Below are 27,702 nucleotides of genomic sequence, written 5' to 3'. Positions count from 1 at the left end.
TCTTTTGGTCTGTTCCATCTCCTTCTTTGGAGCAAATGAATGCTTTGGAAGTAGAAGTTCAACTCATGATGCAACTATTATTTTCTTCTGAGTTTTCTTGAGCTCTCTTTCTCTTCATTTTCATCCTCCGTTTTGTTCATTTCATAACTACTATTGAGTAGCCGCTGTGTGCCAGACACTGTTCTAAGTGTCGGGAATCAAATGGCAAACAACGCACATTCTCTGATGTCATATTTATGGTGTGATATTAGGTCAGTAAGTTCAGTAGGTTGAATTCAGTGCCCCTCCCCAACATTTTATTATAAAGCTTTGAAACACACAGGCAAGTTGGAAGGTGTATCCTTTTTAAATGGTCAGTTTTCGAATGAATTGAGCAGTTTTCTCTTTTACTGACATTACAGTAAACACAAGACTGATGACACAGAGATGTCAGTCTCTACTTCTGAGAGCCTTGTGGTGTAAAGATGCCCATCACCAGAATATTGATCAAGAAGAACACACGAAACGCACAAAGACCTGCTCCTTTGAGGGCTGGAAATGTTAAATGAAAGATAGAGATTTGAGTGGGACCTTGTCCTTGTGGCTAGGGTTGGGTGTCTGCAGGTGGGAAGACCTTAGCAGTCAGCTTTTGCTGACTAACAAACCACTCCAAAAGTTAGAGCTGTCAGTTCTGTGGACTGACTGGGCAGTTCTTCCTGTCTGGGCTGGCCAGCTGGGACTTGGAGGTTCAGTGTGGCAGCATTCATGTGCCCGGTCATTGGCTCAGTGTCAGCAGGAGCCACAGATAAGATTCTGTCAAGTGTCCTTCAGTGTTCAGTGGCTTAGCCTTGCTTTCACATGATGGTGGCTTTATAGGATTCCCAAAAGTGGCCAAAGAGAGGGCAAGTTCATTTGCCCAACCATTTTCCAAGTCTCTGCTTTTTTTTTTTTTTTTTTAGAGAGATTTTATTTACTTGACAGAGAGAGATCACAAGTAGGTAGAGAGGTAGGCAGAGAGAGAGAGGGAAGCAGGCTCCCTGCTGAGCAGAGAGCCCGATGTGGGGCTTGATCCCAGGACCCTGAGATCACAACCTGAGCCGAAGGCAGAGGCCTAACCCACTGAGCCACCCAGGTGCCCCTTGACTCACTTTGCTAATTGATGTCCCATGGACCAAATGAAGTCACATGCCTGAGTCTAGAGTAATTGTGAGAGAAGATTTAACCAGGTCTGTTCATGGAGTGGAATGATTTGTGGCCATTTTACATTTACAGTTCCACTGGATTCTGGCTGGTTTGGGCACTGACCTGTTTGAGGAGCTAGTCAAGTGCAGGGGGCAATGTGTTTTGATGGCACGTAATCATGGGGCCAGTTCCAGCAGAGTTCCCTGCCTAGGTTAACCCACCTTGGCATCAGCTGGGAAAGGGTTATCAGGGATCAGTTTAGAGGAATGTGTGCTCACAACTCCCTCTAGTGTTTCCACACACCAGGGCCGTCTATGAGTTTTTTTTATTTGATTTTGCTTTTTACTTTTGAACAAAAGCGACCCTGAGATTGAACTGTATGTGTCACTTGTGACTGGTTGCTCAGTGGACAGCAGCTTTTTTGTGGCAACTGGAGGTAAGTCTAGCTAATCAAAGCAGTCAAGCTGGTTACAAAAGCTGCTGACTTATATTCAGAAGCTGGTCCTGCAACTACAAGGTTAGTTGCAGCCCATAAAAGTCTGTTCTTGGGGCCACTGACATAAAGTGGTATTTGCATAACTGTACTGATAATATTGTTTTTTCTGAAACATACACTCATTCCCCAATAGGTGAACTGTGTGAACATCCTTTGTGAGATAGTTTATAACATTTCAAGTACCTCATAGGACCTTTAACAATTTGCCATTGAAAAGAGGGAGTCTGCTCAGACTTATTGTTTTCAAGGTTTTTCTTACTGTACATTTTAAACATGCTGCACCTTGGTCTGTGGGCCTTATTGTTTTAGGATTTAAAAGTGCCCTGAAAGCATCTCAGCCAGATTGTGGAGTATAAACGTGTTAATAAGTGCAGTGTAGATTTCATCGGAGTGACTTTTACTAGGTGACTATTTCGAAGGATAAATTAGCTTTCTGTTCTTCTAGTGAGGGGTGGCCTGAAGTTCTCAAAGCACTTGCATTTCTCACTGTGGATCCTAAAAGGTGCCTTCTCATTGTCGAGCCCCTGTAAGCTCGTGCTTGTTGACTCAGACTCTTTTGCCAAGCACCTAAATGACTTGCTTCAGGTACCCTTCCAACTTTTTAGCTGTATACTAACAAAACAAAAGACATCTATATTAGCAAAACATAAGCTGTTTGGTATTCCAGAAAATAAAAGGGAGATGAGTAATAGAGAGGGCCGGCTAAAAGGAACAGTTCTGGATATGGGTGATTTTAACATCTTTTTCTAACATTGTCTCCTGGGGTCCTCCAGTCTCCTAAAGATGTCTGTAAAACCTCATTGTGTTCCTGTGTGCCTCCTTCACTCATCTGGAAGGAGACTCGAGCTGAGTTCAGTCACTAGGGAAATAACAGTGAAAAAGAAAACACATAGACACTTAGAAAGAAATAGCCTGTGCGCCGTCACAGACAAGCGCTTTCCAGGACAGCAGTGGGGATCTCTTGCCTCACCGGGCTGTCTGGCCTGACTTCTCCTCAGTGTGCCTCTTGACCCAGACTTCATGGACTGGCAGAGGTCAGTTCAGCTGGGCTTGGGGAGAGGTCACAGATGTTCACAAAGCTCACAGACTCTGCAGGCATGCACAGAGATGTTGCAAGGGCAGTCCCAGGACACCGCAATAAAACAAACACCACAGTAAAGTGAGTCCAGTGAATTTTCTGGATTCCCAGTGCATATAAAGGTTATGTTTACACTGTACTATAGGCTATTAAATAGTGTGCAACAGCATTATGTCTAAAAAAAAGAGTCATATACCTTAATTTAAAAATGCTTTATTTAAAAAAAATACAGGGGTACCTGGCTGACTGGCTGGCTGGCTCAGAAGGTAGAGATTACGACTCTTGTTCTCAGGGGTCATGAGTTCAAGCCCCAGGCTGGGCATAGAGCCTACTTTAAAATAACAACAACAACAACAATAATAATAAAATAAAAATAATTTATTGCTAAAAAACGCTAACCATTATTTGAGCTTTAGCAGGTTGTAGTCGATGAGCACAGATCACCTAACTAACAAAATAATAATGAAACAGTGTGAAATATTGCAAGAGTTACCAAAATGTGATACAGAGACACAAGGCGAGCAAACGCCATTAGAAAGTGGTACGGATGGACTCACTCCATGCAGGGTTGCCATAAACCCTCACTGTGTAAAACATCGATGATCTGCAAAGGGCAGTAAAGTGAAGCACAGATAAAATCAGGTTTGCCTATACCCATCATCAGGCAGCCCCAGAATTTGTCTCTAGGCACTGCCCTGCATGACTGACTTCGACACCAGAGCCACTTACTCCGAGAGGGCAGTTAGCATGACTCGGCTTATGTGGTGGAGGCTGTGGAGGGTCCCGTGGGAGTACGCTGGGCAGCAGGGCTGAGGGGCCCTGTTGGGAGCTCCAAAGAGAGAGGTTATACACTTTCCAGCTGAGACTGAACATCCAGTCCTGGATTTTGACTCTAACAGCCCAGCCCGAGTTTTCCAGTAAGGCTTGGTAATGGCCTAAAAAGCTAATGACTTTGTTTTCTCGAGGCAGCTGATGCTCCACCGGGGGAGGGGGCCGGGGGGCCGGGAGGTGGCTCTGGAGCTCTGTTTTCTGTGAGTTTGGGAACATCCAGCTTCCCAAAATTTTCCCAGTAGTGCTTGCACATGTCCACGCTCCTTCCATCGTGGGTCAGGGCCTCATTCATTCATTAGGCACCGCTGTGTGTGCAAGAGCCCCTGTGAGGGTGGACCGCTCAGGCACGCCGTGAGGACTGATGCCTGCCGGGAGGCAGCTGCAAGGTCCGGCCGCCTCAGCCTGTGGCAGCCCTAGTTGCCGTTCTTGGATGGGCTCTTTTTTTCAGGTGGAGCTTCAGTGAAAGTCAAGTTCCAGTGGGGAGCTCATTATGTCATGAATATTGTATTCAGATTCTGGACTCCTCATACCTTTTTCATCTCTCGGCTGTTGCACTGATCTTGGCTGCCAGTTTGCCCCTGCCAGCCTCCTATGTTTCTCTATGTTTCTGCTTTATTGGAAAAGCAGATGGGAAGGGCAAGGAGATCTGACTCGGATTTGCTACTTTTCCACTCTGATTGCCTTGAGAGATTAAATGAGAGCAGATGCTGAGGTGTTTTTTTTTTTCTGAAGTAAGAATTGAGATTATTTGTGGATTCCATTTTTTCTTGAGTCCTTCCTTTATTTGGAAAAATATATACAACCTAAAATTTGCCATTTTAACCATTTTTAAATGTACAGCTTTAGTGGCATTAGTATGTTCACAGTATTGTGGAACCATCACCACTTTTCATCTCCAAAATTACTTTGTCTTCCCAAGCTGAAACTGTATGCACTAAGCAGACTCCTTGGGTCTTGGATACTCTCTCTCCCTGGTACCTAGGACTATGGAAATGTTCTTTAGCACATTGTCTGAAAGGAAAAAATGGGTCATAACAAGTGAAGTTGAGACTGGACTCCTCACCCCACTCTTCTTGTGACCATTTTATTGAAAAACTGTATGACGACTTTGGTTTCTCTCCCATCCTTTGTCACTGACTTAGTGAGAACAATCTCCAGGAAGATCTCTTCGACCAGATCTTGGCTGGGAAGCTGGAATTTCCAGCCCCCTACTGGGATAACATCACAGATTCAGCAAAGGTACCCGTATGTGTTTGTTCCTGTGGGTTGCTTTCAGTCGACTGGCCCTCCTCTGTTGTGTGGGGCTGTTGTAGCTCTTGGTAGTGAGCTCCAGGTTTTGTCTTAAATTTTACTGTGTGTGTTTCTTCTTTAAGTTTATTCCACAGTATAGTCTCCGAAACTTTTTTAAAGATTTTTTTAAAAATTAACATATAATGTATTACTTGTTTTGGGGTACAGGTGTGATGCATCAGTCTTACATAACACCCAGTGTTCATTATATCATGTGCCTCCCCAATGTCCATCCCCCAGGTAACCCCAACCCTCTCCCACCACTGCCCTTCAGCAACCCTCAATTTGTTTCCTGAGATTACAGTCTCTTGTGGTTTGTCTCCTTCTCTGGTTTCATCTTGTTTCGTTTTTTTCCCTCTCATCCCCTATGATCCTTTCCCTTGTTTCTTAAATTCCACATATCAGTGAGATCATATAATTGTCTTGAAACTCTTAAGCAAATTCTCAGCGCTGGACTGGCTGTCTTCCCAGTTTGCTCCTGCCAGCCTCCTATGTTTCTCTAAGCCCTAAACATTCGTTTTTTCATTTCTTTAAGAAATACATATTGGACAGCCATCAGAATGTGGGAACAAGACATGCCAACTTGCCAAAAGGAACGATACTGCGGGTTTTAAATTGTGGAGTGATGATAATCACCAGAACTTTTAGGAAAGAACATCTTGGTTTAACGTGGACCCAGGAGAGACCTTCTCTTTTTTTGTGCTGCTGCTGCCTCGAGGCAGCCGTGTCTGTGTAACTGCCTGGTAGGCAGCAGGGGTGTAGGTGATAAGAGCTTTGATGTTGAAATGGCTGAGCAGCTGTGTTGGCTGGTTCTTTGAAGTACGTGGTGCAAACTCAGATCTCTGTTTATGCTGGAATCCCCCACGTCGTCTCCTCTGTGGTCTTCTTTTTCCAGGAATTAATCAGTCAGATGCTTCAGGTAAACGTCGAAGCTCGGTGTACTGCGGGAGAAATCCTGAGCCACCCCTGGGTGTCAGTAAGTACCCACGTTCTCAGGGAAGGAACATCTGTAAGTTCTGTAACCATCGGTGTGCATGCCGAGCCCTGCCTCCAAGTTCCACGACAGATGAACTGGCTATTTTCTCTCATGAGCAAGTAGTGTGCAGGTAGCTCTCTGCGAGAAAGCAGTTGGCATGAGGATCTCGGAGTCTTTGACCTTGGCAAGTTACTGTCCCTTTCTGGCCCTCACCTTCGACATGTGCAAAATGAAAGAGTTGGTTGGAATGCTCTCTTGGGAGCCTTTCACCTTTTGCCTTCTGTGCTTCTGGGGTTTGAGAGTTTTTAGGATTTGCCTGGGGACGAGTGTGTTTCAGACCCTGATTCCTATGTCTTTATGGCATGTGGTCACAGGAGAGCCACAGGAGACCTCCTGCTGTGGGTAGGGAGGCTGAGACACAGCCCCTTCTGCAGCTGGGTGGAAGGGGCATGATGTCGACCAGAAATCTTTTGGGGTTGGTGGTGCCTCTGGGTTTAGGGTAAATGTGATCCATGAAATGGTGCTGGTGGGAGAGTCTGCGTTTTCCTTACTCCCAGAGGCTCTGAGAGAATGTGATTAATGTATGTAGCCAAGGGCTTTGGACAGCTTGTTGGGGCAGGGTGGCTCCTGGGCCTCTGGCACCTTAGCACCACTCATGGTCTGTCATGTGGCAGTCTTCAGGACATCCTGTCCCTCATATCCTGACATCAGGCTTTGGCCTCTTGGATTCTGCCAAGGGACTTGGGTCTCAACCCAATTAGCTGAGATTCCACATTTCTTTATGAGCAGTCAAGACTAACAAGTAACAGAATTCTTGGTTAAAATAATAAACTCTTCATTAATATTGTTGTTACAGTGGGAGGGATCTATACTAAATTCTGTGGGATTTATGCCTTGTGGGGAGAGTCTCAGAAGCCTAAAGAGTGTCCTCCTTCGTGCTGTTGGAGACCGGTGCTCTCTCCTCAGCCTACTGTAGGCTTACGGGACAGAGCAAATGGCCTGGGGTCTTTCTGAGGACAGAGGACTGCTACACAGCAGTGATTATTTTTAGAAGGTCATGTTCCCCATACCCTGTGGCAAAGATGGGCCCTCTCAGGAAGAGATGGTGGGTGGGGGTGACTACTGAGGAAAACACAACGTAGGTCCGAGAATCAGAAATCATCGTATTTGATTCTTTTCTTTCCTGCAGGATGATGCCTCCCAGGAGAATAATATGCAAGCTGAAGTAACAGGTAAACTCAAACAGCACTTTAATAACGCGCTCCCCAAACAGAACAGCACCACCACCGGGGTCTCGGTTATCATGGTAAGTGGAAGGGCACCCTGTTCTGTTCTTGGAAAGCGGCAGTGTCTGGCCTGACTGCTCAGCTGACATTGAGTCTTTGGAAGTGGATAGCCAAGGGCTTTTTCCCTCTCATGGAAGGTGGCACCTTCCATGTTCTTTTTGCTTCAGGATTGGCTTGGCACATGGAGTGCCCCCATCTGGCTGACTCCCGGGCCTGGAGTCCTGGGGAGGGGTTTGTGCAGGACCAGCCAGGCCAGTCGGATGGGCCCCGGTGCCAAGGAGCCCCTGGCCTCTCCCTCCAGGCTCAGCGCCCTCCCTGGCAGCTGCTTCTGTTCTCATCTCTGTGTGGCATCCGGAGAGGGGTTCCCAAGCCTGGGTGGGCTTACAGACTGAGGAAGTAACTCCCTGCCAATTCGAGGCTTCAGAAATACTCTGTGAGGTAGGAATTATTCTTTGGGACCCAGGATCAGAAACAGCTAAAGTTAAACAAATCCCTTTAAGAAGTCAGTGTTGTGTGGCTTTTAAAAGTACAGAATAATGTAAAAAATATTAATTTTTTCAGGGTTAGATTTTACAAGAAGCCAGTAACAATGATCCCCATATTTTTTCAGAACTTCCTTCTTTCTAAAGGGTTTTGAGGCTGTTTATCTAAATCCCTAAGCACAATAAATCAAAATTGGCATTAAAGTAAGGGAAGTGACATTAAGGTACATTTAGTGAAAGGAAAAATAAAGTCAGAAAGAATAAAATTGAGCCAGAAGTGCCATTAACTCTCTGAACCAAGCCTAACCCCTTGCTGAGGCCGGGCCTTAAAGCCGGCTGTGAGCGTCTCCCACACTGTTGTGGTCCACTGTTGTGGGGCCAGGCCCCGGTGTCAGGAGGTTAGAGGGTGAGCTCTGTTTTGCCCACACCCCTCACAGGATCAGGCCAGAGTGTCAGCTGGTGTCGCTTCAGACCCGGACTTTCTAAGGAGACGGGTGCCTGAGCTGCGAGCAGCCTGGCCATCCGATCTCCTTGGGTGTTAGTGGTTCCCCAGGGCCAGCTGGGCACCTGACAGCCAGTGATGGGCCGTCACGGTAGTTCCAGCTTTCTAACTCGGGACAAGCCTGTCACCCTCTGGAAAGGTTCAGCTTGTTTTCTACCTGACGATAAGGAAAGCAGGGGCTTCCTCTCTGGCACATTGTAGTCCAGGCATGTTTGCTTAAGAAGATTCCAGGTCCAGATAGAAGCTTGAGGGACCCCCCCCCCCCGCCCCCACCCTGATGCTGTGAACAGAGAACCCTGTGGGATGTTTGGTCGTGCCTGGCACCTTAGCACCACTCATGGTCTGTCATGTGGCAGTCTTGAGGACATCCTGTAACTCCCTTAGTCCGTCCCTGCTAGGAAGCGTGCTCCCTCCTCGCTTCCCTTCCCCAGACAGAGCCTGAGCCTGTGGACTGGCTCTCTTGTTGTGGTGCAGGACTTTGGGGCGCTCCGTGCCACCGTCATGAGAAGAAGGCCTCTTGAGTGTGGTTTTCCTAGTGTTTTAGCAGCATTCTGCTGAACGCCTGAGAAGGTCAGAGCTGTCACAGAATTACAGCTTAAACACTTGGAAAAGGACCCATCTTGACTGACTCACCAGCAGGAGAGTATTTTCAGGTGGTTTCCCTATGAGAGCAAGCACTGACGGAGGGGACGGCTGGCTCGTTACGGCCTGGTTGCATGCGACTGGAGAGCAGCCGCTGTGAAATTTGGAAAGAAATGAAACATTAAAAATTGGTACTATTGACACATAATGAAAACCCTTAAGAAGAGTGTTTTTTAGAATCAAAATTTAATGACTATGTTAATTAAGCTTCATAGTCTCCTAGAGGAAGGACTTTTACAGGACCATGTCCGGGTTTAGGGGAATTTTACCGTCATTGCCTAGGTCATCTGTGGACTCGGGGCCCACCCAGGAGTCATGGTCCAAGGCCTGTGGCCCATCAAACTCTGGAATGATCCAGTCCTTTCCCTTGTGGTCCAGTATAGGCTCTGTTCTGGATCATAATATTTAGAGCCTCTCAGAACCTGTATCTTGGGGTGTACAAATGGTATTTTTCCACTTGCTGATGAAGGAGATCCCTAGTCACATTTCAAACCTCTGAGCTTTAACTGGTTGTGTGAACGGACAACCCCTTCTTATATCTGTAATTCCAGTGGTGACTGTGCAAGCTGAGTGTTTACATGTATGTTCAGTTGTCATTTTGAGCATGTTGGCAGGGTCCCGTCTAACCTCATGTTCCCTACACAACTCTGCAGGTTGTTAGCTCTGAGGAACTGCTGAGTGGTATTGTCACATTCAGTACCTACAGGAGAAATCAGTAAAGCTTGTCTCTGGAGGTACCAATTCTCAATGGCCAAAAAGCCGGCCTGTGAATTTTGGGCTCGTTCCCAAAAGCAGTGGCAAGAAGGCCCCCATGGGGATGTCATGCTAATCCTCACTCAAGCGAGGACCTGGCCTGGGGCATGGTTGTGTGGGGGCAGCTTGCGATGCTTCTGTGTTGTCTTCCTCATCCTCTTCACCACTACTCTGTGTCTGTGTGTCCTGCCCTTAGGAACAGTTTTAAATGGTTTTTATATGAAAAATGGTGAACCACCAAGGATTCTCCCTGGTATTCATACGTTCTCATAACGAGAATAGGTGAGGCACTAACCTGGTTTCCTACAGATTCGAATAGTCATGAAAGTGGGTATTGGTGCCGTGGGGCCGAATCCTCAGGTAACTGCTGTGTAACTTCCAGTCAGAACTGCCCTGCCTGCCCTCACTCCTAGGCCTCTCCCCGCCCTAGCACCCCACCCCAAGTCCCGGCACCTGAGGCTCCGGTGAGAAAATGATAGGTGACAATGTAAATAACAGCAGGGGGAAAAAAGTAAAGTTGACGCTCTTGTCTGCATTTTATTTGACAGTTTGATTTGACAGTTTGAGACACACTTCAGAGTTTTGCCCTTTACCCAGTTGAGACTGTGGGGAGTCCTGAAGCAGAATTCTGGTATTCGATGTGCTGTGCTTAATCAGAGCCTCTCCTAATTCGCAGCCCCTCTTACATCTGCATGCTTGTCTCAGACTTCTGACTCCAGCGCCCAACTCGCAGCTTCTTATGGGGCGGGTCTCCTGTACCTACTGACAGCCTTTCCAGGGAGCACCACAGGCCCTTGGAAAACTTCAATTTAGAGCTTCACAGCTCACCACATTGCCTGCCATCCCAGGTGAAGAGCTGGCGAGTGGGTGGGAGGAGGACCCGAGGGTTCTCCTGCTCAGTGCTGCTGCTTATTGGGTAAGGAAGCATCTTTTGGGGAACAACAGCCTAGGACAAGTATTCTGCAAAGGCTTTTGTTCTCTTTCTCCAAGTACATTTCCAAAGATGCATTTTTATCAGTAAGACAGGTGTGGAGCCTTTGGGGTCAGAGAAGAGATTTCTATTGGATGAGATTTTGGTTTAAGACAGGCCTGTGCGTTTGAATAGCATGTGCATTTTCTTTGACTTGTCCTTAGGATGCTTGAAAAAGGACAGTGCCTTTGTAGGGCAGCCTCCTGGTTTTTCCCAGGGGCTCATCCCAGTCTCAGGGACGGGACGAGGCCATCTTGTGGCAGAAGAGGGAATTCTAAGAAACCTCCTTCCTGCTGCTGCTGGTTAGCCTACTCGAGAAAGGATGAATTCACATGGCATGGTCTCCCCACTCAGGGTCAAGATGTTTCTTTCAGGGGAAATTTGGGGCTGATTTGGGCTTAATTAAAGATAGACAAAACTGTTTCAACCGTGTTGCTTCTGTTTGAAGTAAGTCTAGTTTCTGTCCCCGCTTCTCTCCTCCCTTCTCCTGCCTCTCCCGCCGCCTGCATTGCTTCCCTCTGACTAGGTCCAAGGCAATGGTATGTACTAACTGCACTGCAATGCTTTGTTCTGCTGCACACATACATGGTCTCTTGACAGGAAGAGAAAAGGAGAAATAACAGAGGAATTGTTTTCTTCGACGCGGGAGGGAGTTTGTGCTAACAAAAGGAAAGTGTATGCTGCCTCTCTCCAAGTTCAGTGTTTTTTTCCCTGAGGCGCCACCCAGCCTCCTCTCCTACAAGGAGCTTGGAAACTTGTTCAAGAGCTGTGCTCAGTTTCTGATTTGGCTTTTCCATAGTGACCTACTCTCCAGGTAATGGAAGTTGACCTTGGAAAGTACTGACTGTTCAGCTTGAGCTCGGAAGGGCCCATGGAGTGCCCTGAAGGCAGCCACGCAAGCCTGTTGTAGAAGGCCCTGTGGTTTATTCCTGTGCCCTCCAGACCTTGTAGAATGCTCAGACTCCGTGTTACCTTTCCCCCCAGGGCAGTTAGATGACAGAACACCTCCTGATCCTTGGGCCTTTTAGGTAAAGGTGCCCAAGACCTGAAAGCCCATTGGAAAGGGATGACAGCACGCTGGGCTTCTCTAGAGAAGCAAGAAATGTTCAAACTGAGGCAAAGGATAACTGAAGTCTTGCCTCTCAGTCTGAGGTCAGAAAAGCAAGGTGATTCCTTCATGTTTATAGCCTTTTCTGTGCTCCTGGAGGAGTTGAGCAGATTAGAAACTTTGGGCGTGGGACGCTTGGCTGGCTCAGCGTGGAGGATGTGACTCTTGATCTCGGGGTTGTGAGTTCAGGCCTCACCTTGGGCACAGAGTTTACTTAGACAAAACAAAACCAACGTGGGCCTATAACACGATAAAACAGCCCAGGAGGAGAAGAGCAGGTCAAGTGATCATGGAGGATCTACAGTTGGGTAATGGTACACCATCACACTGCAGGCTTTTATAGATGAGGCAGCCAGTTGGCTTGAAAGGGGATTACTTATTTATATGACGCGAGAGTCACTTTTCACCCTGGGAGGAAGAACTTGCCTTAGAAAAGCTAACTGTCAGGGCCTTAGCATTCGTGGAGGGTTTGCTTATTATCCCAGGATTCTTCTGGGCTCAAGATCTGGGCATGGGAAGAAGCACTCAGAACTCAGGCCAGCTCTGAGCCAGACAAGAATCGCCTCAGGCTGCCGTCCAGGGCCGCCTGATGCTGAGCGGGGCGCCGAGGCCAAGCCTGGACGACTGCCCGGGGAGGGCTGTCCGCAGCCGTTGCTTTTCTCTCAGGCTTCTGTTGGAAGAGAAGTTCGATGTTATTTCTCCTCTTCTATTCCTGAGTCCTGTGCATGCTCGCGTGTGCTCCTGTCGTGGTAGCTCTGAACCAGGCCCAGTCTAGGCTAACGTGTTGTCTCCGCTGCTTTCTCCTCAGAACACGGCTCTAGATAAGGAGGGGCAGATTTTCTGCGGCAAGCACTGTCAGGACAGCAGCCGACCTGGGATGGAGCTGACCTCTCCAGTCCCTCCCTCAGCTGAGGAGCCCCCCGTGTCCATGACACCAGCCCCGGCCCCTGCCCCTCCGGAATTGCCCGCACACCCCTGCCCCCCTGCCGCTGCAGGCTGTGAGCGGGCAGGGACCTGGCGCCGCCACCGAGACTGAGCCCCGGGCAGACGGGCTGGAGCCCGCCACACCGCTGGAAAGCCCCTCTTCTGCGCAGGCTGCCGCGCAGTCCACTTGCTGAAGAGACTTTCTCCGCTTCCTGTCCTCCAGAAGGCTGCTGGCACCCCCAAGGCCGCCAAGAGCCAGGAGCTCTGTGCCAGGGGCTTGCTTCTTTCATACTTTGGGCTCTGCCCTCTAGTTCCTGGAGGGTCCTATGCAGTGTTAGCCTTGGTGACAGAAATTCAGAGAGGCTCATTTGAAGTTGGTGTTTTTTTTGTTTTTTTGGTTCAATGGACATTTTACAGTGTCACCAAGAGAATGTGCAACTTTTATCTGGGATAAATTAATGCATTTTTATAGAAACACTTTGGATGAACCAAGATCTCTCCCCTATTTAAGTAAACTCGGAGTGTTCCTTTTTTTCTTACGAAGAACTTAGAACTGGATTTGTCCCTTTGCGGGTGTCCTGTGAGAGGTGACGTGGCTCCTTCCTCTGCTGATGGGGTTTGAAGGACTGGCTTTCTGATGGGAGAATTGAGCATCCAAGAGGACAGTCTGGTCACTGGACACTAATTCCAGACTTTGAGAAGTGCTTTCTGGTGCCGGAGGAAGCAGCCCACCATATAGCTTGGGGTGCTGGGCTTACCTGAGAAGACACTGGATATTTATTTGTACACAGACCCCAGGGGAATGTCACTTTGTTCCCTCAACTTGTGTGTTCTCCCGCTAACTCTTCCCCCATATGTATTAGGAAATGCTAATGAAGTCGTCCTTTGGGCTTTTTCATGAAAGGCTTGGCGCATGCAGCTTTCCCCGGGCCAAGGTGGCTTCTTCTCAGCAAGTCGGCTTCTCGAGAGCAGGCATCTGAGCAGCCACCAGAGTCTCCATCATCGGTGTGTCATCTGGAGCTGGCCGGAAACAACTGAGGAAACGTGGGCCGAGGCCCAGTCAGGACTGGGGCAGGAAGGTGCTCCGCAAACATCCTCTGTTATTAACCTTCTGGAAGGCTGCTGGCAGTTTTTCCTTTTTTCCCACTACCTGCCCTTTTTAATAATTGTACGTAATTAGTAGATTTGTTTTACCCGCTCATCCTCTAAACTGGTGGGCCGTGTAGTTCATTCTAATTGTTAGACTTTTGCCTCTTACCAGTGTACCTAACCTGCAATAAACCCTTCTTGAGAAACAATGCTGGGGGCGGGCAAAGGATTGTGTGGTGGTGTCTTGCAGGGGAAGTGTGATCAGAGCACACTTCCTTGCCCCAGGATCTGGCAGGTGTACCCTTGTCTTTTTATAAATTTTGGGTACGGAGGGGGAAGAGCACATGAAAATGCATCTTGGTCCAAGTGTATTTGGTAACAGTTGCAGAAACCCACAACAAAAGCTCAGGAATAAATAGGGATTATTAGCGCACAGCAGAAGAATCCTGTGGAACCAATGGTAGGAAGGTCAAGCTTTATAGGAAATGGGGAGTCAGGGCAGCTGTTCCCGTGTCTCCTGTCACTGTCTCTGACTCAGAGGCTGTGCGGTCTCCTGTTGGCTGCTTTGGGTGCATCTCGGCTCCTGGTTTCTGTTCTCTCCTAATGCCTGCTCGCCTACATCTCTGGTGTAGCCCGGTGCTGCTTCTGTCTCCAGCTTCTCGAGGCTGCCCAGCTGCAGGTCTAGAGGCCATCTCCTTCAGCCCTGGATCTCTTCATTCACACTGGTGAAGGATTGAGACCATATGCCTATTCCCAGGCACGCGATGATTTCTCCCTGGGCTGGTGCTGGCTCATGATTCGATCTGGAGACCAGTTATAAAACACAGATGGGCTTCCCAGGCCCACAGCTGCAGCAGGTCTCAGCCTCAGGAGGAGGCAGTTTCCCAAAAGCTGTGATGTACCGATCTAGACCCTTCTGCATGTCTCTGTCCTCACTGAGGAATTCAAGAGCAAGCCTTTTCACAGCTTCCAGTGGATATATTTTTGTTACTGGAAGGAAAGGGCTCATGTAAAGGAAAGAACACAGAAGTAGGATGGGAGCGTGGCCTCTGGCAGTGATCAGAGTCTGAAACCTGAGCCCCTTCCAGGGACTGAGGTCCAAAGGCTTTTGCTAACAACTTAAGAATGTAATTGCCAAGGCAGCGGTCACGGTTGATAAGACGAAGGAGCATCTTCTGTTCTGCACGTGTTCCCTCACCCCTCACGTGGCCTGGGACTTGGGGGAAGAGGCCTGGAGACAGGAAGTGGCATGAGCAGGTGTGGCAGCATGGCCTAGCATTCCTTCTGGGATTCTCTTAGTCCCACAGTGACACCTCGAGTGACGGGTGCTGGTAAAGGAGCAAACCAAGCAGCGAGGTGACATGATCCAAGTCACAGGATTGGCAGGGGACAGAGTCAACCAGGCAACTTTAGGTTCTTCCCTCTCAGTGCTCTTTGGAGGCTCCTGTCCCCAGGGCGGGGGTGGGATGCGGCGGGGAGGTGACCAAGACCTGGATGTGAGCAGTCATCTAAGCAAGGATCCTTAATAAAGGCTCTGACTCTACAGGCAAGTTATTCATTTACCTGTGTGTTTAGAAAACGTCCGTTGAGTTCTGTTCTCAGAATCCAGATTAAATACAGTATATAATTGCTAGGTTCCTCCACTCCTGCGCGGTGAGAGTAGCCTGTCCTTGTTGGGTGTTCGTTCCCTTACTCCAGCCAGGGTATATGCAGCTACAGAAACTGGCCTTTGAAGGGGTAGAAAAAGAGGAGCGGGGTGCGTGCTGGGCTTGGCGCCTGGGCCACGAGTCAGGGTGTGTCTCTTTTTTCAAAAGGCTTGCCGTGATATGGAAATACATGGAAAATATATGGATTGAAAACATTTGGCAAAACTCCCCCCAAATATCTTTATGGATATGACTGTGAAATGGGAATTTGAAAACAGTGAGGACAGTTCAGCACAGACCGTACGGAAAGAGAAAAGGGTGCCGACGTATGGTGCTGTGGAGAAAGTTCTAGAGCAGCGTGCTGCCCCCTGGAAACGCGGTGTCAAGTTCCCATTTTCTGGTGCCACATTGAAAAGGAATGGGTGAAATTAATTTTGAAGTGTATTTGATTTAACTCAGTGTCTCTACAGTATTATTTGAACATGCAACCAATGTAAACAAAATCTTGGCCATCTTTTTTTTTTAATCATTGAAATCTGTGCATTGGCATTTACACACGTCTTTGCTTGGGATGGGCACATTGTGAGTGGTCGGAGCCCACGCAGCCATGCTGGCCACTGCAGCTCTAAAGAAAAGTCACAGTCTCCGTCTTTGTTCCTCTTTTTTTGTTTTGTTTGTGCCTATGATGTGAATGACGGTGTAGAAAGAATGCTTCTCCAGACTTTACATGGGATGGGCTGATTTAAAATGACTCAGCAGGTTAGAACGCAGATCCAGACCCCCGGTGTGAAGTCAGGGTGTGAAGGGCTGCGGTCCTGCTGACTGCGTCCTGGATGTGTGGCAGCTTGTGCGAAAGATCGGGGTACGGGGAGCTGCAGTGGTCAGTGCTCAGGAGGTACCCCCAGAGCTCCTTGCATGTTAGTGTGACCTCACACTGCACCAGGGCAAGGATGTGTGGAGTGTGGGCCAGAGAAGCCCAGTACCCCCACGGGTGCAGATCTGTTCGAAGGCCTCGAGGTGTGTGGCGCACATGAGGCAATGATCATCTGAGGGAGGGCAGCCAGGGTATGCAGGGCTTTGAAGCCCTGGCCGTACGTAAAGGCACTAGGGAAACAAGAGGCACATCCAGAGATGTCTTGTTGAAGACTTGTTCCATAGCTGCGGGTGTAGACTCACTTCTGCTTACTCTGGATGGTGGTCGGAGGTTAGTAGGTAGGAGGCACGAAGGGTCAGGTGTATGTGTAGAGTCTGAGACTCTATCAAATGGCAGCGCAGTGACAGAATTAGCTGCTTTCTGAAGGAGTGACAGTGTAGTCCTTGGAAACGCTTACCTGCTAAAGCATAACCACAGTTGTTCACGGAGTATTTCATCCTGTGTCATTTGAGCCACACCACGTCCCTGAGAGCGAGAGGTTAATGGCCGCATTCCGCCAATGAGAAAACTCGGGAGGGTCAGGAGCTCATCCCGACTTGCTGGAGCTGGGACTTGCTGCTCCGGGTCCCAGGGAGGCTGTCCTTATACCTGGGCTGTCCACTAGGTGGTCAGAGATGCTTTAGATGGGACGTCTGTGTCATAGGCAGAGGTGGGATGCGATGGCAAAGTGGTAGAAAACGGGATTGAGGAGGTCTGAGAGGTTATGGGGGCAGCAAGGAAGCGGGGCGTGGTTTCTGTTAGGCAAAGAGAGTAGTTTCTCCAGAGGGAAGCTGGTGTGTGCATCTTAGTCTTGGCCCGCGGATGTGAAGTGGGCACTTTATGATAAAGCCTTGAACTCAAAGACAGCTGTGGGAAGGTGCTGCCCTCACCAAATAACTGAGGGGAAGGAATGGGTGTCTGGTACACAGCCATTTGCTTCTGCCCTGCCCTTTCCCAAACAGAACCCCCTCATTCGTCATTCGGGACGGTGTGGTCAGGAAGGTTTCAACCTTGGGCTAAGTTTATTGGGTTGTGAGGGTTGGGCATCTGTGCGGAGGATGAAGTCGGGTCTGGGGAATGTCTTTCAAATTGTCCAAATTCAAAGCTGCAAAGCAGCCAGTTGTTTCCTGCCAGGTATGAGGAAATAACAGCTTTGCCCAGCACCCCCACCCCCAACTTTGGTTCTGGCAAGGAAAAATATTCCTGAACTTGAGACAGGAATGTAATTCACTTCATGTTTCTGGCATATGACTGCCGAGGTGTCAGAATTCATAGGAACATTTGTGCATTGCCTTCTTCCCTTCTTGGAGAGCCTGGCTGTCTCCAGAAGACAACTTGCCTAAAGGCCAGACCACGCTCAGTTTCACTGGAAAAATGTGATGTCCCTTGGTTTGAACAATCTGCATTTTTGGTTCATAGCAGGGAAGGCTGGGAGTGTGATGTGTCAGTCATTAATAATAGGCTTGGGTTTTTAAATAGTGATCTTACGACTTTGGGGGACCCAAAATGTGCATCATGGACTCAACTCTTTATATATAGATTTGATTCATAGATGAAAATATAAAAGCTGTTTTATCCACATATCTGAGAGGAAATAAAAGACAAAAGAAAATTTAACAAATATTTTTTGTACTTTGTTACTGATTTGCTGTTTTATGGTGTTTTCCTTCCGTTTTACAGTGTAGGAAGTTTTAAAAATTCCCAGTTTCCTTCTGCTACAAAAATGGGAGTAGTTAGGCTGGTTCCTCTCCTAGTTGAAGTAGAAAACTCTTCTTTCGGGTGCCTGGATGGCTCAGCAGTTTAAAGCCTCTGTCTTCAGCTCAGGTCATGATCCTGGGAGCAAGATCCGCATCGTGCTCTCCACTCAGCGGGGAGACTGCTTCCCCCTTCTCTCTCTCTGCCTGCCTCTCTGGCTACTTGTGATCTCTGTCAAATACATAAACAAAATCTTAAAAAAAAAAACAAACAAAAACAACTCTTCTTTCCCCAGTAGTGGGGCAGAGATAGCCAAGGAGAAATATTTGCTGATACACACAGTTTATTCAGGTTTTGAGATTCACGTCTCGTCCTCCTTGTTTCTTGTTTGTGAACACACTTTGGCCAAATGTGATGTCACATGATGAGGTGAGGCGGGGGGGGGCTGGCTGCTACTATATGATCTGTAATGTACCCCAGGAACCGGCCAAACTTCTCCACCAATCTCAGTGGAAGGACTCTTCATCCTGCATGCATGCAGCAGGAATCTGTGTCCTTTTGCATTGATGGAGGGTGAACAGGGCAGTGCAGTAGAAAGGACCAAACCAGGTCTTTGATTTGTATGGCCAGGAGCTCTTGGAATCCTGTCCAGTAAAAAGCTATCAGGTACCTAGTGAAAATCTCTCCCCTAAAATTCCTGTCTTGGTAGATTTGTTGTCTGTCATTTTAATTCAGTTCTGTTTGCTGAAAAGGGTCTAAAGTGGAAGTGCTGTCTGGCAGAATGGGGGATTCCTGGCCATCTCCTGCAGACTTGACCCTCGCCAGCTCTGCTATCCCACTGGCCATCTGACAGTTCGGGGGGTGCACATGGCCCCGGGTGTGTGTGTGTGTGTGTCTGTCTGTCTTCTGGCCACTGGCCCCTGGGCTCTGCTCCGCTGTTGGAGCTGAATGGAGAAGGGCAGCTCCAGGTTCCAAGCTACCTCACGTCCTACATGCAGCTTCTTAGGGTTCCTGTGCAGGTCACTATGAATCCTCTTGCCCTGTAGGCTGATCAGTAGAACGAAATGTTTTAGGGGACAAGATCATTCCTTTTTATTGAATTAATGTATTAGAATATTTATTTATGGAAGTCTGGTGTCCTCTGGGGAGGAAGATTCTCATCTGAGAGGGACTCATCCATCAGTGTGTATCAGTGTGCCTGTCAAGTTTTCGTGTCCTATATTCGCTAAGCCCGTCTGCTTTCTCCCAGAGATCCAGTGTGCTGTTTCTTGAATTACAGAGCCTCGAGGACTTGATTGGTGGCATTTCAGTAAGAATCAATACTATCAGGGAGGAAAATCTGAATTCCTTGAGGCGGTGCATTTTAAAACCAGCCGTAAATCACTGTACGTAGAGGGAACACAGCACACTTCCGACCACAGCCACTTTCCAAGTGTGCTGCCCCGCCTCCCGGCTGCACGGGTCGTCCAGCTTAGTCCCAGACCACCGCGGCTTTGACTCTTTCCCCCTTATTGGTTTCAATTTATTTGAAGAAATGTTTTGTGTGTGTGTGTGCGTGCGTGTTTTTAAGTAGCTAACGGTTAAAATAAGTCAATGTTGAATAAATCCTAACAAATATGGTAAACAGATTCTGTCCTTAATAAGCCCTTGTGTTGACACCAGCTATATTTGTTTTGAGTAAAGGAATATATAAGTAAATAATATGTTACTTATGTTTTTGTTAATTTTCCATAGTTGTGAGTTTTAAAACACATAAAGGCATTGGAGGCACCAATTTTCTTCTTAGGCCCAAGAGGAAGCTGCTTTATTCAATTTGCTTTAAGTTGTAAAAACGGGTAATTCAAAGTATCAAATGCTTGGCATAGGATGTAGATATTCCTAATTCTACCATTTGCCCTAAATTTTCCAAAGTACAATACCAGAGGGTAACAGCAGTGAGGATGTTTAATTAATTTACTTGGGTTTTTCTTTGCTCTAAAATGTATATTTTGCTCTAAAATGTATATTCTCACGTTTGACTTTTTTTCCTTAATGGTTTATAAAACAGTGGTGGCTCTTAGCTATAGGTCCAGTGTTCTCCTAAGCATTAAGTCTTGGTAAGACGGAGCTGTCTGGTCAAAGAAGACCCAGGTTCCTGTTTTTAAGAAAGTCTCTTGTTGGTTATCGTTCAAGATCTGGGACTAAACCAGAGTTTGACATTTTCTTTGCGAAGAATTGTTTCATTAATGTTTTAAATTAGAAGTGAAAAGATATTCTAAAAAATTCAATTACAAATGTCATTTCATTTAATTTTTCTGTCAAACTGAGTGTTCCATTCCAAATCTTTGCTTTTAGAGAAGAGCTGAATGTTGGAAAATAGGAGGGGACCCCTTTAGGTAAGTTCAAGAGAAAGAGAGATGGAATGCTGGTTTCAACTCGAAGTTCACAACTTAAAAAGAATTTATTTATGCAATACAGACCTTTTCTCAAATATTTTTCACAGATTACCACAGCAGTCTGCTAGAAAAGTAGAATTACACAACACCAAAATAACATGTTTCTTAGTACAAACTGCTACTCAAAGGAAGGTGAAGATACTTAGTAACAAAGAGAAGGTCAGATGGGTGTTGCTTCCTACAGCACCTCCTTGCCTCTGTTCTCAGACTGGGGTGGGGGAGGGGAGCCCCGCTGATGGCTCTGCCTTAGTGCCCTGGGACAGTCAAACCTCTGGGGTGAGCTTTGGTTCTTACGTTCACTTTAAAAGAAAAACAAAGGCTGTGAGCCCACGAGCCTTTCCATCATTTCATTTTTGGTGTGCAATGAAGACAACATCTCAGGAAAATATTGTAAATAAAACACTGTGAATACTTCACACTTGCTATAACATTAGATCCTTTATGCTAACCACACAATAAAAGAACCTCCCCCAAACCATAATTTTCTAGGTCTAAAGCATGCTTGAACAATAATATTGATAGAAACAATTTGAGATGTTTTAAATTACATTTACCATAATTTAAACATTACTATTTAAATCCCAGAAATTTCAGTGCTGAAGAAGCACGACTGCCTGGAAAAATACAGGACTCAAAGTACAGCATAAAATTCCCAATCCCAGTATTATAACTCGTTTCCCTATTGTTAAAATCATGTATTTCTCAAGATTACAGATAAAGGGAAGTGGTTTTTCATAATATAGTTAGAATAAGTGGGTTTACTTGCTCCACTGTATGTTTCCATAATTGGTGAAAATAGACTTCTCATTATGACTAAAAATATAGATTTTTTAAACTACAGAACCCAGCAGCCAATTTTCTGCTTCGCTATTCCCCCCAAAAAAGTCAAGCAAAGTCTACAAAAATAGCAATTAACTTTAAAAAATATTTTGCTTCTTAGAGCAAATTTAAGTTACATTCACATGTGATAGCTATTTCTAAGAGAAAGCTGCTCCCGATCACTGCCCCCACCGAGGCTGGGGGCCAGGCTGCCACACAGCTGTCGCTGTCAGTAGCGGGTTTGGTATTCGTGATGCCACCGGTTAAAGTCGTTGTAAAACAGGACGATGCTTCCCGAGGCCATGCCAGAAATGATGCACCTGGGAGGACAGAGAGAAGGACGAGTTTATAAATCTATTTCCTAGGGTTCTGTTCCTAAAGAAAGAACTGCCTTCCCTGAATCTACAAGGTAAACCTAGAAGATGGCAGTCAAACCTAACAATCTGTGAGGACCACGGTGCGTTTTCTGATGACTGATTAGGATACAACACTCAGTGAGCTCAGAACGCCACCTCCAAAGCTCCATGAAGATCCACAGCATAGCCTGCCTTTTTACTGAATGTGCCGCCAGTATGTGCACAAGGAGTCCCTAACACCTGCTAGACCTGGTCATTTCTGAGCGGGGGTGCTGGGCTGGTGAGCCCTGGCTTTTATTTTTATATACATAAAATTGGAGTCTAGTCACCATGTGATGATACGTTAGTTTCAGAGGTACAACATGATTCTACAACTCTGTACGTTACCCTGTGTTCTCAAATGTAGCTCCCATCTGTCACCATGTGATGGCCAGCACCATCTCGCTGTCTATTCCCTCTGCTGTGCCTTTCCCCTTTTATTTGAGGTACCAAGTACTTGCTGGTGGGGGAAGAAGCACACAAGTGTTGTGTGCTCTGCAGAAGGTCTGGGCGGGGGCCTAGTCCTCATAAGACCGTGAACTCACTGAAAGGACCACTAAAGACAGGAGCTGCCGCTGCATGCTCTCCTGTCCCTGAGAAGGTGGCACAGGGGAAACTTGCAGAGCAGTGAGATGAACAATTTAGAGGAGTCTGTTGTCTTGGGCCTCGCTCTGAGTGGTCTGGTAGAGCCAGTCTTTATGTCATTTTTGGTATCCTTCCTACTAGTTCATTATCAAAATTAGGAACTAAGATGTACCACTATGAAAAAAAAAAGGCAGTAAGGAGGAAATGACAGACAAAAAACCTCTAAGGCACATAGAAAACAAATAGTAAAATGGCGAAAGTAAGTCTTATCGGTAATTAACTGTAAAGGTGTTGAACTTGCCAATCAAGAGACACTGGCGCAGTGGATAAAAAATGTGACCGAACCATACGCTGTCTACAAGAGAGTCGCTTTGGATCTGAAGACAAAGGCTGAAAGTGACAGGATGGAAGAAGATGTTCCATGCAAATAGTAATGAGAGCTGAAGGCGGCGATAATACTATCAGACCAAGTAGGCTTAACTCATCATCTGTTAGGAGATGAGACAAAGAAGGACACTATATGTCAGTTAAAAGGTCAATTTATCAAGAAGATACAGCAATTACAGGCAGACCTTGGAGATACTGTGTTGGTTCCAGATCACTGCACTAAAGTCAATGAATTTTTAGTTTCCCAGTGGATATAAAAGTTATGTGTATATTTACACTGTAGTCTCTTACCTGAGCAGTAGCATGTCTAAAGAAATGTATATAGCTTAATTAAAAGACTTTATTGCTCAAAACTGCTAACCATCACCTGAGCTTTCTCCAAGTTGTAATCACAGATGGCCATAATAAAGAGAATGAAAAAGTTTGAAATATTGTGAAAATTATCAAATGCGACAGACACACGAGCAAATGCTGTTGGAAAAATGGCAGACTTGCTCAACACAGGGTTGCCACAAAATTTAGTTTGTAAAAAGAGTATCCACAAAGCACAATAAAATGAAGTCTGCCTGTACAAACATAAATGCACCAAATATCAGAGGCCCCAAATTCTATGGAGTCCAAACTGACAGAATGGAAGGGAAAAACAGAGTTCTACAGTAGTAGTTGCAGATTTCAGTACCCCACTTTCAATAACGGGTAAATCACCAGAAGGAAACAGAGGACCTAAAGAATGCTAAAGACCAAGGGGACAGGGGTGCCTGGCTGGCTCAGTTGGTTAAGCGTCTGCCTTCAGCTCAGGTCATGATCCCAGGGTCCTGGGATCAAGCCCCGAGTCAGGGCCCCCTGCTCTGTGGGGAGTCTCCTTCTCCCTCTCCCTCTGTGTGCTCTTGTGCTCTCTCAAATAAATAAATAACTCTTTAAAAAACAAAACAAAAACACAGAATGGACCTGGGGCACCTGACTGGCTCAGTAGGTAGAACATGCAACTCCTGGTCGCGGAGTTGTGAGTTTGAACCCCATTCTGGGTGTAGAGATTACTTTAAAATAAGATCTACTTGGGGCATCTGGGTGGCTCAGTGGGTTAAGCATCTGCCTTTGGCTCAGGACAGGATCCCAGGGTTTCTGGATTGAGCAAGGAGCCTTTGTTTCTGGTTTCTGGATTGAGCTTCTCCTTTTGCCTCTCCCCATGGCTTGTGTTCTCCCTCTCTTTCTCTCAAAAATAAATAACACATATATTGAACACTCACCCAACAACAGCAGAATAGACATTTTCCTCAAGTGCTCATGGAGCATTCTCCAGAATAAACCATGTTAGGCAACAAGACTTGTCTTAATAAATTTAAAAATCATACAAAGTATCTTTTCTGATCAAACAATTAGAAATCAATAACAGAAGGAAAACTAGAAAATTCACAAATATATAGAAATTAAGCAACCAATGAGTCAAAGAAATCTGAACAGAATTTTAAAAACTCTGAGACAAATGAAAACAAACACAACAAACCAAAACTTAATGCAATGCTGAGGGAAATTTATAACTACAAATACATAACATTAAAAAAGATCTAAATTAGTAACCTAATTCTATACCTTGAAGTAGAAAAAGCAAACTAAACTCAAAGCTAACAGAAGGAAGGAAATAATAAAGATAAGAGTAGGGATAAAATAGAAAAAAAATGGAAGAAAAATCAAGAAAACAAAGAACTGATTCTTAGAACTGGTTCTTCAATTTGGTTCTTACCAAATTGACAAACTTTTGGCTAGATTGACTTAAGTAAAAATAGAGCACTCAAACTGCTAAAATCATAGAGATGTTACTGCCAATTTTATGAAACGATTATAAGAGAATGCTAGGAACAATTGTGTATGCAAACAAATTAGATCAAACAGAATAGATGAAATGGGAAAATTTTTTGTTGTTGTTGTTGTTTTAAAGATTTTATTTATTTATTTGACAGACAGAGATCACAGGTAGGCAGAGAGGCAGCCAGAGAGAGAGGAAGGGAAGCAGGCTCCCTGCTGAGCAGAGAGCCCGATGCAGGGCTCAATCCCAGAATCCTGGCACCACGACCTGAGCCGAAGGCAGAGGCTTTAACCCACTGAGCCACCCAGGCACCCCTGTTGTTGTTGTTTTTTAAAGATTTTAGCAGCAATTGGGTGGCTCAGTTGGTTAAGCATCTGCCTTTGGCTCTGGTCATGATCCTGGAGTCCTGGGATCGAGCCCCATTTGGGCTCCCTGCTCAGTGGGGAGTCTGCTTCTCATGCTCTCTTCTCACTCATAAATAAATAAAATCTTTAAAAATAAATAGATTTTAAGAAATCTCTACACCCAACATGGGGCCTGAACTCATAACCCTGAGATTAAGAGTTGCGCACTCCACCGACCGAGCCAGCCAGGAGCCCCTGAAATGGAAAAATTCTTAAAAACACACACTATACCAAAACTAAATCATACAAAAATAGAAAATATGAATAGACTTATAACTACTAAGGAGACTGAATCAATAATCAAAAGCCTTCCAATAAAGAAAAGCCCTGGACTAGATTTCAATGGTGAATTCTATCAAACATTTAAAGAAGGATTAACACTGACTCTTACTCTTCTTTAAAAAAATAATGAAAAAGAAACTAAAGACAAGAAAACACTTCCTAAGTGTTTTCCTAAGAAATGACTTCCTAAGTCATTTAGTGAGGCCAGTGTTACCCAGAGAGACACATAAGAAATGAAAATTACAGACCAACATCCCTTATAAATACTGCTACAAAAGTGTTCAACCAGTATTAGCAAACCTAATTCAGGCACATATTAAAAGGATTATACACCATGACCAAGATGGGTTTATTTTTGGAATGCAGAGATGCTTCAATATACAAAAATCAACAAAACCCATCACATTAGCAGAACTAAGAAAAACCTACATAATCACCTCAATTGATGAACAAGAAGTAGTTCACAAAATTCAACATGCTTTTATAATAGTACTCAAACTAGGAATAGATGGAAAGTACATAAACATGATAAAGGGAATTTATGAAAAACCTACAGCTAATATCATACTCAATGGTGAAAGACTAAAAGCTTTTCTTCTATTATCAGAAACAAGACAAAAATAACCACTTTTACCAGTTCACTATGGTATTGGGATTCCTAGCCAGAGCAATTAGGCAAGACAAAGAAATAAAAAACATATAAACTGGAAAGTTTGAAGTAAAATTATTTCAGTTACAGATGACCTAATAAGTAGAAAATCCTAAGTATTCCACAAAAACCTGTTAGAATTAATGAATTCAACAAAGTTGCAAGATATAAAAACAACACAAAAATAAGTTGCATTTCTGTACATGCACAATGAAAAAATCTGAAAAGGAAATTAAGAATAATTCCATTTACAATAGCAACGAAATGAATAAAGTACTCAAGAATAAATTTAATCAAGGAGGCGAAAGACTTCTATATTAAAAACTATAAAATGCTGCTGAAAGAGATTAAAGAAAACAAATAAATGGAAAGACATCTGTGTTCATAGACTGGAAGATTTGATATTGTTAAAATGACAACAGTAGCCAAAGCAATCAACACATTCAACCCAATCCCTATCAAAATCCCTAACACCCACTTTTTTTTTTTTTTTTGCAAAAATAGAGAAACCCATCTTAAAATTCATAATGGATTCTCAAGGAACCCCAAATAGCCAAAAACAATCATGAAGAGGAAAAAAAAGAACAAAAATCAAATGTCTTGTACTTCATGAATTCATAACTTCCCACAAAGCTATAGTAATCAAAACAGTTTGGTACTGGCATTTGGACCAATGGAATAGAGAACCCAGAAATAAACTCACATATATGGCCAAATGATTTTTGATAAGTGTCAAGACCATCCAGTGGGGAAAGGACAGAATTTTCAACAAATAGTTTTCTGAAAACTGATACCCACATGCCAAATAATAAAACTGGACCCTTAAAAATGGATCAAAAACTAATTAAAGGGACGCCTGGGTGGCTCAGTTGTTAAGCGTCTGCCTTCAGCTCAGGTCATGATCCCAGGGACCTGGGATTGAGCCCCGCATCAGGCTCCCTGATCAGTGGGAGTCCTGCTTCTCCCTCTGCCACTCCCCCTGCTTGTGTTCCCTCTCCCGCTGTGTCTCTGTCAAATAAACAAACAATCTTAAAACAAAAACAAAAAAACACAAACTTAAGTGTCACAACTCAAACTCATAGGGGAAAAGCTTCATTACACTGGATTTTGCAGGGATTTCTTAGATACACTAGAAGCATTTGCAACAACAGTAAAAAAAAGTCATCAAAATTAAAAACTTATTATTTATTTATTTATTTATCTGAGAGAGAGTGTGTGAGAGAGCACAAACGTAGAGCAGCAGAGGGAGCAGCAGGCTCCCCAATGAGCCAGGAGCCACGTATGGGACCTGATCCTAGGCCCCCGGGATCATGACCTGAGTGGAAGGCAGACGCTTTACTGACCGAGCCACCCAGGTGCCACTCACTGGCTTTTTTGATTGCCCAGGTGATCCCCACAACCTAGTCTATCCATCAGCCCACTTAAATAAATTTCCTCCGGTTTTTACTATCCCCATCAGTAGACCATGATTTCAGTGTTACCTCTGGTCGTAAGACAGGGCCATGGCCCGGATGCCAGCATCGCAGCCTGGATAGGCGAAGAGGTGCTTGAGGTCAGACACCTGCCAGACCATGACCACACCGTTGTCTCCTCCTGTGAGCAGGTACTGCCCATCTCGGCTCAGCTGGATGGCCTAGGAAAGACCCAGCAATAGTCAGCAGAGGTGTGGCCCTAGGAGAACCCTGGTTCCCGCCCCGTGTTTCATTCCTCCTCCATGCAGCCACTCAAGGCAGGCAGACAGCGTGTGTGCTCCTGAGAAGGTTATAGGAAATCAGGAATTACAGAAAACTTGGTCCATTTTTCAAAAAGCAAATGGACAAAGCTGGGCAGTGTTTGAGGGTTTTTTTTTGCTTTTTAAAGATGAGGTGCCAAAGTCTTCCATCTCTGTGAATACTATTTAAATGGTGTATGTTGTGAACTGGGACCAGCGTTCTAAAGTGAGCAACCTCCTGGCATCTCTCTAGTTGTACTGCGGGTGTGCTAAGCCCACTCTGTACTAGGCTGGGCAGGCAGTGCTAGCTGCCCTCAGATCCCTGCTAAAACACGCTGCCTTTGGGCCCACGGCCCTGTGGGAAAAGACCAAGAGCTTTAATACCTTCA

General features: G+C 45.6%; 2 protein-coding genes across 13 annotated transcripts in view; one reads left to right on the top strand and one right to left on the bottom strand.

Moving 5' to 3' along the window:
• Nucleotides 1-13,797, top strand: part of DCLK2 (doublecortin like kinase 2) — a 143,525-nt gene extending 129,728 nt beyond the window's left edge. For 4 of the 6 annotated variants that reach the window (XM_045996240.1, XM_045996220.1, XM_045996249.1 and 1 more), the window contains 4 exons: nucleotides 4,709-4,805; nucleotides 5,752-5,832; nucleotides 7,022-7,138; nucleotides 12,384-13,797. In XM_045996240.1, the coding sequence (XP_045852196.1) occupies nucleotides 4,709-4,805; nucleotides 5,752-5,832; nucleotides 7,022-7,138; nucleotides 12,384-12,611 (523 nt within the window). In that variant the 3' untranslated portion in view covers nucleotides 12,612-13,797. Of the gene's footprint in view, nucleotides 1-4,708; nucleotides 4,806-5,751; nucleotides 5,833-7,021; nucleotides 7,139-10,045; nucleotides 10,129-12,383 lie in introns of all 6 variants that reach the window. The other 2 variants (XR_006816906.1, XR_006816908.1) reach the window with 1 other exon arrangement.
• A 4,282-nt stretch (nucleotides 13,798-18,079) lies between these two features.
• The window catches only part of LRBA (LPS responsive beige-like anchor protein), a 759,801-nt gene continuing 750,178 nt past the window's right edge, over nucleotides 18,080-27,702 (bottom strand). For 4 of the 7 annotated variants that reach the window (XM_045989499.1, XM_045989508.1, XM_045989525.1 and 1 more), the window contains exons 56-57: nucleotides 27,084-27,235; nucleotides 18,080-21,416 (exon numbers count right to left, since the gene is read on the bottom strand). In XM_045989499.1, the coding sequence (XP_045845455.1) occupies nucleotides 21,326-21,416; nucleotides 27,084-27,235 (243 nt within the window). In that variant the 3' untranslated portion in view covers nucleotides 18,080-21,325. The remainder of the gene's footprint in view (nucleotides 21,417-27,083; nucleotides 27,236-27,702) is intronic. The other 3 variants (XM_045989534.1, XM_045989545.1, XM_045989554.1) reach the window with 1 other exon arrangement.

Source organism: Meles meles, chromosome 2 (assembly GCF_922984935.1).
Source record: "Meles meles chromosome 2, mMelMel3.1 paternal haplotype, whole genome shotgun sequence".
Classification (NCBI taxonomy): domain Eukaryota; kingdom Metazoa; phylum Chordata; class Mammalia; order Carnivora; family Mustelidae; genus Meles; species Meles meles.
Note: the sequence above shows the minus strand (reverse complement) of the source record. Positions and strands in the feature narration are given on the sequence as shown.